This window comes from Bos indicus, chromosome 1 (assembly GCF_029378745.1).
Source record: "Bos indicus isolate NIAB-ARS_2022 breed Sahiwal x Tharparkar chromosome 1, NIAB-ARS_B.indTharparkar_mat_pri_1.0, whole genome shotgun sequence".
Lineage (NCBI taxonomy): Eukaryota > Metazoa > Chordata > Mammalia > Artiodactyla > Bovidae > Bos > Bos indicus.
This window is the reverse complement of record NC_091760.1, coordinates 92,920,352-92,931,764: the sequence shown is the minus strand read 5'-3', so window position 1 is coordinate 92,931,764 and position 11,413 is coordinate 92,920,352. Positions and strand designations below refer to the sequence as shown.

Sequence of the window (11,413 nt, the reverse complement as noted above, 5' to 3'; positions counted from 1 at the left end):
GTAAAACATCTGAGGATAACAAGACCATCATAGACATGCTTGGTCATAAACATGTATCATCCATTTTTATAGAGGTAAATAATCTTCCAGAATACCTGTTTTTTTTTTTTTCTTCTGTATTTTCATTAATCCTTTCTCTACTTACTTTGCTTAAAAATCCCAGAATTGTATTTCTATTTCTGTGTATTTCCTAAAAAAAAAAAAAAAAATTGAAACACTGTGTAAAATGCTATTAAAAAGTACCTTTAATGTAGAGTAATTTTAAAAGTTATTTAATGCTTTCTATTGAAGAAAAGCAGCAAGGTAAAAGAATCATTTAGTATAAGCCTATGAAATAATTTGTGTTTTATGGATAAAATATATGTGATTATAACATATGCCTTAACTGTTTCTGTAATGTTTTTCCATGGGAAAGTATATAGGAAGCATCTAGGTTGTTAGAGTTGTTCGTATAATAATAATTTTGTGTCAGATGTGTAGGACTGTTTGGGAACCCCCAGAATAGCCCATCTTAGCCTGTCTTGTACATCATCTGTGTCTGTGTTCAGGATTGAAATAAACTGAGGAGTACCCTGGCAGCTTTCCTGTCCCCTCATCATCCCTCTTTGTGTCAGGATCAGGATAATATTTGCTTCTTATTTTAGAGTCCCAGAATGTACATAGATTGTCTGTTGTTTTGTGGGGTTTTTTGCCTCTTTTTCCCTCACCCTTTTATATCTGTTATGAGTCTGGTAATACATTCCATTTGGGAAGGGTGAATTTCTCTTCCTCCTATATATTGATTTTTCCAATTATTTTCAAAATCAATTATTAGCACAAATCAGAAGAGCATGCATAAAATTTAAAATAAGAGCTATGGTAAATAATTTGAATGTCATGGTTTGAGTTAGAAAACAGTGTGCCTTGATTCATAAAGCTTCTGTAGCTGGGGAATACTTGTGAGATCAATTCTATCCTGGGGTATTTTCCTTTGTGCACTCTGCTTAAATTTTTCAATAAGGAATGTGTTCTCCTCTGATCTTATCTGAGTTGAAATGCATCCTTGATAGGTCTACAAATAGTTCAGATTTCTCTTCTTGGAGTGTTGAAATGCTTCCATTCCAGACATATTTGCCTTAAGATTATTCAGTGAACCTATTAATCAGTGAGAATTAATGAGAAACAAGATGCTTCAGTTAGTTTGAAATTACTTCTGGATCTTGTTTTAATTATAAAGGAAAACACAGTAGGAGTTATTTTTTACCTTTATTTGTGTGTGTAAAGGTAAGAGATTTTGCTAAGGTTGTCTAATATCTTATAAAACAAACCAAGATATATCCAGGAGTCTTCACTTATGGATTGCTCTAACAGCATTCTATTTTCTGTGCAATCAGTTTAGTTCAGTTCAGTCACTCAGTGATGTCCAACCCTTTGCGACCCCATGAATCGCAGCACGCCAGGCCTCCCTGTCCATCACCAACTCCCAGAGTCCACCCAAACTCATGTCCATCGAGTCGGTGATGCCATCTAGCCATCTCATCCTCTGGCATCCCCTTCTCCTCCTGCCCCATAATCAGTCTTATATCTGAGCTTGAGTTTTAAAATTACCAAAGTAAATGAAAAATGCATTTTGAAATGTTGTTTAATTTTTCTTTTGACTTAATAGCATTTATAAAGATTCTGAAGTTCTCTAAAATAATACTGCTTATAATCAGCTCTGCTCACAAATAAGTATTCTCTAACAGAAATGACTATATTCGGATGTTTTGTACATTTAGCCTATAGATGATTTAAGTGTTTTGGCTATGAAGATAATAAGTACTTAATAAACGATAGATTATCATTAGAACTCCATCACGTGTTTTGAATAATGGTTTTCTAAGGCCCCTGTATGTATCTAGATTATCTAGACTCACTGGGCCATCTCTAGTCACACCTTGAAGGGCTAGCCATAGACATTGTCAAGGATTATTCATTTTAGCACCATATCCTGTAGGCCTCTGACCATTATTATACCCAAGTTGCTGGTAGATTATGCCCTGATTAAGAGCCCATAAGCTATCAACATTTAATGTTTCCAATGATATTGGGAACCTATCTTTTCCTGAATGACAGTGAAATCCTTCCAAAGTTATCTTTGGCTTAATGTGAACAGATTTCAATTATCTTTTCTAACCTAAGAAGCAATCTCTCCCTTTTAGCCTCAGTGAGAAAGTTAACAGACAATTGTGTAAAACCTTCATACATGAAGGTCCATAATATTCTCTGGATTCGTTAAATAGAATTATCTTGGGTAGAAGAGAATACTAAAAAATGTTTTCTAATTTTTGAAAATATAAATAAAATGTACAAATAATATGGCATCAGGAATAGGGATGAGTGCTTTTTTTTCATCGTTATTTGCTAAGGAAAGGAAGGAGGATTTCCTTACATAATATCTGTAAGCACATGTACCACTGAGTGGCATATTGTCAGTCTGTGACAGTAGTGAATGGCCATGGCTGAGGTGACAGGATGGTGGCAAGTCCCTTCTTGGCAGGGAGTTATCTGGAAATTGACTTAGGATAAGGTTTCTTGCAATGTAGGAGACCCAGGTTCAATCCCTGGGTCTGGAAGATCCTGGGGAGATGGGGATGGCTACCAACTCCAGTATTCTTGGCTGGAGAATTCCATAGACAGAAGATCCTGGAGGGCTACAGTCCATGAGGTTCTCAAAGAGTCAGACACAACTAAGCTACTAACACGCACACATACAAGATTTCTCCAAAGGGTATCCTTGAGCATGTAAGGGACCCTAGCCTAGTCTCTCTCAGGAAGTAGAGGTATTTTCTGCTTCTCCCAGACTTCTCATTAACAGGTAAGGCAGACCGTAGTCAGAATTGTTTAAAAAAAATGGTGGGTGGGGGGAATAATCTCTCAAGGCTCAGCTGTGTTCCTCATCTCCTGACTTCCTCCTACCTCAGGACTTCAGCCCCAAGGTCTTGTTTTTCTTCTCCTTTTCCTTGGTCAAACATGTCCAAGGCCACCTACCTCTTTGTAAAGGATTGTTGTTGTTTAGTCACTCAGTCGTGTCCAGCTCTTTTGCAACTCCTTGGACTGTATGTAGCCTGCCAGGCTCCTGTATCCATTGGATTCTCAGCAAGAATACTGGAGTGGGTTGCCATTTCTTTTTCCAGGGGATCTTTCCAACCCAGGGATGGAACCCATGTGGGCTGCATTGTCAGGCAGATTCTTCACCACTGAGCTACCAGGTAAGCCCTTTGTAAAGGATATGATTTATCCTTGGAATTATTTGAATAACAGAAATCTCTTGAGTTCAGTGCCAGAACAACCTTGTGAGAGGGGATCTCTTTGAATGGAGTTTCCTTTGAACTACTTAACATAACCTTTTCTCTCAAACTGCCTGCTTATCAGCTGCTTGGATGTTTTTGAACACCCTCTAATTAAAGTCCTTCTTCCTACCTCAGTTCTTTGTTCTCTAGGTTAAGAACCCCCTATTCTAAAGGCTACAAAAGACTAGAACTCTGTGGAAAAGATGTTTCTAAGTTCAGAAGTTTGGCTAGACCCTTTCAAATGCAAGGCCAGTTATAGGTAGCTGTCAGCAGAGAGTTCTTCCACCAACCCTCTGAGGGAGAATCTGGCTGTCAGAACCAGGGTAAAGAAATCTGTAGAATATTAATATTTTCAAGGTAGAGAGGGAGTATAGAGGATCTTAAGTCCAAAATTTTTACTTTGTAGAGGAACAGAGATCCTTTGAAGGTACAAAAATTGTTCTCAGTTCCTCAGAAGCAGTTGCCAGAACCCAAGTCTCCACCCTAGCTGCCTAAATCCTATAATTTGATGGAGGGATTTGGCACATTGTTTTCTAGGAGTATTTACTTTTTAGAGAAGGAAATTTAGGCTTAAAAATGCTTTCCATATTGACATCTTTTAGCCTTTGTGGTATGACCTGTAAATCACCATCCAGTATTCAGCCTGGCTTTGAAATGTTTGCTCCATCCAGGCATCCAGTCTTGGGTATTCTCTTGACTACATAAAAGTAACTTAGGCTCTTGAGACATATATTAACTTTCATCACAAGGAGGAATTGGCTTGAAATTCCATAAGCACATGCAAAAAATGTTTCTCCGTGATTCACCCATTTCTTTAGAAATTATACTTTTTGTATCTGGCTAGTATAAGAAAAAAATCCAGGTGGGAAGATGCCTTAGTGTCTGTGCTTCTGTCTGTGTTTCTAGGTTGCAGCCCAAGGGCAGCAGTACTGTGTACCCCAACCAGTTAGACTGGTTTGGTGTGTCTGTTTACTTTCTGTGGTGGGAAAAGTATCTCACATTCATCATCATAAACCATGCCTGTGAGTGCTTTGAAATCTTTTTAAAACCCCAAAGAGAACTCACCAGTTTGTGAATCTTCCTTCCAACCCACTCGAATTTTAATAGCATTTTCAGTGATGACAAGTGCATAGAGCTCTTGTTTAACCATTTGCATTCGTGGAGGAAGCTTTCAGTTGCTCTGAGTGAGAGGCTGGTAGACTTGAGACACTGTGAAATTGAAATTTAGATATTGAGGTAACAGGACATTTTGGAGTTGAAACTTCCAGAAGTTCTGCTGGAGAGGTCTTATAATCTAAGGACGAAATCAAGCATAACTGGAGGAAATAAAATTGTAGAGAATGTCAAAGCATGAAATCCCAGGTGAGTCTGACCAAAGTGTGTAGGCAAAAATGTATGGCTTGGGGATTTTTCCGAAGTACAAGGCAAAGAACCCTTGGGACAGGCAAAGAAGATTAGAATATGAACTCCAAAGTCAGATATAAGAAATAGTTAAGGAAGTTAACGGGGCTTCCTTGGTGGCTCAGTGGTAAACAATCTATCTGCCTGCCAATGCAGGGGATGTGGGTTCAGTATCTGGGTCTGGAAGATCCCTGTAGAAGGAAATGGCAACCCAATCCAGTATTCTTGCCTGAGAAATTCCGTGGACAGTGGAGCCTGGCAGGCTATGAAGTCCATGGGGTCTTAAAGAGTTGGACATGACTTAGTGACTAAACAACAACAAGGAAGTTGGCATAACTGCACTGAGAAGCTCTTTTCTCTTGTCTTTCTAAATGGAAATAGGATCTTTACCTTCTTAGAAATAAAACAGCAAGTGACATATTTGAATGAAACATAATAAAAACAATTAATAATGTAGAACTCAGTTAAGACCTGCTGTTGGGGAAAAACCAATACTCAGACACTCTGAAATTTAGTTTGTTCTTAGACTGAAATGATCTGAAATGCGAAGTTTAATCCCCTTGATTTAAATGATATTTTATGGCACTGAAATTGTTTTAAAGGGAAACATTTTAAGTTTCTATTAAAGTTACTATAAAACCTTCTTGAAGAAAAGGTGATATACACCTACAGGATGACTTGATTATTTAAACATTATTATTAATAATGCAATTAAAATGTGTTCCTTATATTTAAAAGGCTGGAGCTGTCTTTGAATCTACTTTCTTTTTCTTAAAGAAATGAAACTAAGCGTGCAGTAATAATCTGATGATTATACATGTATAAACACCATGTAATTATTCCATTCTATGCCTGTTCTCTAGATTTTGGAAAGAGTTTAGACAAATTTAGCTAATTGAGTAGTACAGTAAGCCAAATTTCTTTGTATCACAGCTTTTTTGGGGGGAGGGTTATTAACCAAGCATGTACTTGACATTATTGGAGCGCATTACACTTGATACATCAGTGAGGAAAAAATGAGATGCTGATAAGATTGCGAATAAAATGTGATTAGGTTCAAAACACATAAAAGGGCATTGAACTTCAGCTGATCCTTTGAGCTTCTAAAGTCTTCAGGAAGAGTATGGGTAAATATTTTTATTTAACAGGGCTATTTTATTGTTCTATTGATATGTTTAACCATCTCCACAGTTGAACACTTTAGAAGGCACATTTATAAATACTATTATATTTATGCTGAAAAATTATACTGAAATTCACCTGTCCTCTTTAAATCTCTGATCAATGTAATGCAAGTTGTATATTGTGCACTAAAAAATTGAGAGTGAGGTAGAGAATTGGTGTAAAATCTTGTCTACTAAAAGAGCTTGAAAGAGAATTGTTTTGAAAAGTCAGCTATTGAATTTAATACAATTCATATAAACATGCAAAAGATGTACATGAACACCTATTAAACAACATGATCAACTTTGCCATGTGACTTCAGACCTTGGTGAATGATTCACTTCAATAATTGTTTATAGTTTTGAAATCATTTCATCTCAGTGATTTTTTTGGTTTCTCAAAAGTGATTTCCTTTGCAAACAGGGCATGAGAAGCAGAGAGGATTGAAGGGTCACTGTGCTTTATTCCCTCTTTGTGTATGGACCTTTAATACAGTCACAGACAAGTTCTATGTGTTCTTGTGCTTAGTCGCTCACTCATGTCTGACTCTTTGCGACCCCATGAACTGTAGGCACCAGGCTACTCTTCTCTGTCCATGGGGATTCTCCAGGCAGGAATGCTGGAGTGGGTTGCCATTCCCTTCTCCAGAGCCTATGTTTTCTTAAACTATTGATAAAGCTTGAGCAAATTTTCATCACATCCACATTTCTTAGTGGTAGATTTCGGAGATCAAGAATTATACTTTGCCACAAAAGGAGGAAGTTGCTTCCGGTCTTGCCAGTTCATGGTATCGCTATAACCACAGACACATATCTGGGAATTTATAGAGAAATCTAGGAATTCATAGACAGAATTCCTCTTCTTTCACAGAAGAGATCTAATGTGAACTGATTCTGGCCAGAATAAATAGCAGAAGAAAGAAACTTTTTCCTGGCAAACGAACAGAGAGAGATAAACATAGAATTGTATCTATCCATGTTTACTTGCTTTGGTTTCCACTCTTACTGAAAACAAAAAAAGATTTTCCAAAAATTACTATGGTGGACTGTTAAACAACATGGGTTTGAACTGCACAGGTCTACTTATATGTGGATTTTTTTTTGCTAAATACCTACTATAGTACTACATAATCTGATGTTGGAACTGGATTTGGAACCATATGCCAGAGGGCAGGAGGGCCCATACTATGAAATAGGCTACAAATAAGTAAACATAATTCTAAATGGGGTTAAAATAATTTGTGAAAATTAAGCTGCTATATATATTTTATAAGTGCATTGTCTTATGGAAGTGTCTCTCCTGGAGTGGATTTTATATGGGTGTTATGTGTTCATGTTGGTTAATGAAAGGTTTAGTATAGTCACTGTAACAGATTTGGCATTGGAGCCATGGGTGGCAGGTAGGGCAGGGATAGAAATTAAGAAGAAAGAAAAACATGTTGACATTGATAATATTCATGGTGCATTATAAACCTACTTTAAAAACTTCAATATGTAAACTTCAGGTACAATGAGGTAATAATGTTGCTTTGAGTTTTTCTTTTCCATGTAGGTAAAATAGTAATTTGAGAAATAAATGAAGAAAATTTAATAAAATAGTAATGTTTTTCATCCTTGCATCTGAGTTCTCATCATAGTTTTATGTTCATGTTTAGTCTTTTAAAAAAAATTTGTTCTTCTCAGTTTATCATTTGACTTCTATAGATGTCTTTTAGGCATCATTTTTTTTTCTAGATTATAAAACTTATAATATTGTTTATATTTTTAGGAATTGGTAAATTCCTGAATTATAGTTATTAAAATACTTTTACATAACAATAAATTCACAATAATGTTGATTAATAAAAGGTTCTGGAAAGGATATCTTCACATGAATTTTTCATTTTCACAAGTTGATGAGTTAGTAAATAATTCATTTTCATACTATATATAAAACAAAAATCCTAATACTCATTAGGTACTAAATTCAAGTGGAAATTTACTAAGCTTATTTGAATCTCACAATAATCTTGACCTTCCCTCTTTTTCTCTTCCCCTCCAACAAATATACTAAGTTGCTTCCCAATAAGACTTCTGCCTATTGGTAATGTCTGCTGAACTTTCTACAGTTTGTTCCTTCTTGTCATTCAATCATCAGGTTAAATATCATCTCAGTGATAACTTCTGTAGCCTCACAAACTAAAGTAGCCCGTCTCTGTCTTAATGCCTGATTTTAAATATCTTACAAGGAGCCATTTTTTTAGTGGGGAGGGTGTATTTCTTTATTGCCTAAAGAAAGAAAGAAAAAAGTGAAGTTGCGTAGTCGTATCTGACTCTTTGCGACCCCATGGACTGCAGCCCACTAGGCTCCTCCATCCGTGGAGTTTTCCATGCAAGAGTAATGGAGTGTATTGCCATTTATTTCTCCAGGGGATCTTCCTGACCCAGGGATTGAAGCCAGGTCTCCTGCATTGCAGGCATACGCGTTACTGTCTGAGCCACCAGGGAAGCACTTTCCTCCAATAAAATGTACCCTCTTTGAAATAAAAGACCACGGGTGGTTGTATCTTTAGCTTAGAACCATGGCTAACATGTACTATATTTTTCAACAAGTATAAGTTTCATGTGCTAAGAAAAAGCAGCCATAAATGCAAAATATTTGTGTCTAGCCAATTTGTATTTGTTCTAACATTAAAATTAGTTAAGCATAAGGTAGTGACATTAGCATGGTAAATACAAAGCAGGATAAAACAAGAAGACTTAACCGAAAAAAAAAAAAAAAGACAAAAGGACAAAAACATGTTAAAATTGAAAGAGACCTTTATTCCAGAATGTTAGTTGACATAGAGTTTATTCTAGGATATGGAGAGCAGAGTAATGCTCATTTTCATTTCCTCTGATTCTTAAAGTGAGCTTGGTTGAGTTTACTGAGATGAGCTCTCAGAGAGTCCAAGTATGAAAAACTATGGTGATGATGGTGCTCATGGATGAAAACATTTAAATGTATACTATATGCCAGGGACTGTTTCAAGTGCTCAAATTTATTATTTTATTGACTCTTCATAACCATTCATGAGGAGTATATACTCAACAAATAAAAATATAAATATATGACTGTATTTGCCTTCTGCTTTATGTCTAATTCATCTTCATCATTGTCCTTCATCTCTTAGTGATGGAGAGCTGAGTTCATGTGATAATGATGGGATTTGATTTGAAAAATGTGAAAGATACTTGAGGTTAAATTGGTGTTTGCTTGTACTAAATGCTGAAGAAGGAAAAGATTGTAAAAACTGGGTTTCTGGCCTAGGTGACAGAGAGAGTAGTATTGTTAACTGATTTAGGGAGTAGAGGATGGGGAATAGTTTAGTGGAGGTGAAATATGAGACTACTTTAACCAAAGATAATTTTATACCATAAGTTTGATGAAAATGTCCAGGGCTTAAACTGTAAAAATGACACTAGGCCTTGAGGAAGAGAACTAAGATTGGGGTAAGAGGTTGGAAATTATTAAAACTTAAGTCATAGGGGACATTTTGGATAAGTGATATTGTACAAAGATGAGAGTTTAAAGTAAAAAGACAGATCATAGAGTCTAGCAAACACTGAAATCTAAATCCAAGTAGAAATGAAAGAAACTGACATGGGGTCATAGGAGAGAGAGAAAATACAGATGACAGAACTTTGGGGGAAAATGCACAGTGGGGGAGGTGTGGTTTCTGTATGGAACAGTCAAGTAGCTAGGATTTGGTGATTCAACCCTGGAATTAAGGTGAAACTTGAGGAAGAAGCAGTTTGAAAATGATCAGGAATGAGGTGTAAGGAGAAGACAAAATTAGAAACCATAAAGAGCTTAAAATAGCAGAAGTTCAAGAGTTATAGTCTCAGAAATGGCCATTGTTCAGGAGTTGGAGAAAGAAGAGTGGACAAAGACAGCAGTCTACATTACAACACTTCTGTGAGGTAAACGTAGCTTTCAGTTTTTGCACATGAGGGAATAGTATCAGTGATGGAGAGGATGAAGGTGTTAAAATAGAAGTATGTCCAATGAAGATGGGGATTTGAATCGTTAGAACAACTTTAAAGAACAGGAGAGCAGCATTCTATAAGGAATTAAGGTGAGGGTAATGACAGATTCCCTGACTCACAGAGAAGAGTAGGTGATGGAACTCATGCCCGTGGCCTGGATCTTTGCAGTAAGGGATGAGTTCTACCAGCCAAGAGTTAGGGTGGAGCTGGGTGTGGGATGTTGAATCCATGAAAGATAAATAAAAGGATTGGCCAGAAGCAGCTTCAGCAAAGTTAGACATGAGATAGTGTTGGTGAATGTGGGAAAGCAACAGGAAAAAAAAAAAAAAAAATGCACGCTGATTATTAAGCAAGTTTTCACAGAGACATGAGTGAGTTTCCATGAGAGTGAGTGTGTGTGTTTTATTGGCTTGTCTACAGATTTAGCTAGAGATTGTTATTTTGGAATAACATCATTTAGCATACCCAATAAGCCTACTCCAGCTAGTTTTCTTCAGATTGCATGCTGCTGCTCTAGGCAGAACTAGAAGAGAGCACATTTCACTACAAATCCATCCAGCTTTTGAAAAGCAATGAAACACTCAGCCTTGACTGCAAATCAACTTTAATAGTGGAATAGTGGTATCTTCTTATCTACGTAACATTTGCAATGCATGTGTGTGTGTGTGTGCCCTCAGTCATTCAGTCATGTCCAACCTTTCGCAACACCCTGGACTGTAGCCTGCCATATTCTTCTGTCCATGTGATTTTCCTGGCAAGAATACTGGCTTGAGTTGCCATTTCCTCCCCCAGGAGATCTCCCCTACTCAGGGATTGAACTTACATCTCCTGTGGCTCCTGCATTGACAGGTGGATACTTTACCACTGAGCCACCTGGGGAGCAACATTTGCAAAGCACCCATATATACTACTGGTCATATAGTAAGAAGTGAGATATATATGGGACTTTGGAATGAGGGGAACACACTTCCATTTAACTTTGAAGAAAGCAAAAGGAGGTTGAGATCAATGTTTATTCACTCAAAGACTTCAAGACTCTTGGGTAATTAGTAATTCACATCAGTGTTTGTATGATTATGTTGTTATCATTAATAATAGTTAAAATAATAATATAATTGGATATTTAATAAATATCAGGAAGAAGCAAAGCTAGAATCTAAATCTAAGACATATATGACTCTATTGCTTCCTTACTGCTGCCTTTCCCAGGAGTAAGTGCTATTTTAAATAGAGCTACTTAAAAAAAGGCTGTCTAAGCAGAGTTTTCAAATATTCATGGTTTATATCCATATGCAAAAATTAGTGACTGTTAATTTTTTGTAACTGAAGGGTCCATTCTATAGCTGATACATCTTCCATGGACAGCATATTTCACAAGAAATCACATTACATCATTTCTACCCATAGTGTTTTCTGTTTGGGTACATCATGACTCCTCTTGTCCTAACTACCCTCATATCCTTGTGATATTTCCATCATGCCTGCATTCCTGGCACTTGTATTGAAGGTGATAAAGCTCTGAAGAAGTTG

The 11,413-nt window shown here is 36.7% G+C and overlaps 1 protein-coding gene across 4 annotated transcripts in view; it reads left to right on the top strand.

Moving 5' to 3' along the window:
• NAALADL2 (N-acetylated alpha-linked acidic dipeptidase like 2) overlaps nt 1–11,413 on the top strand; it is a 1,369,359-nt gene that overhangs the window by 243,755 nt on the left and 1,114,191 nt on the right. For 2 of the 4 annotated variants that reach the window (XM_070802828.1, XM_070802665.1), the window contains exon 2: nt 3,156–3,230. The exons of the other annotated variants lie outside the window; for them this stretch is intronic. In XM_070802828.1, coding sequence (XP_070658929.1) covers nt 3,156–3,230 — 75 coding nt within the window. The remainder of the gene's footprint in view (nt 1–3,155; nt 3,231–11,413) is intronic. 4 annotated transcript variants of the gene reach the window in all.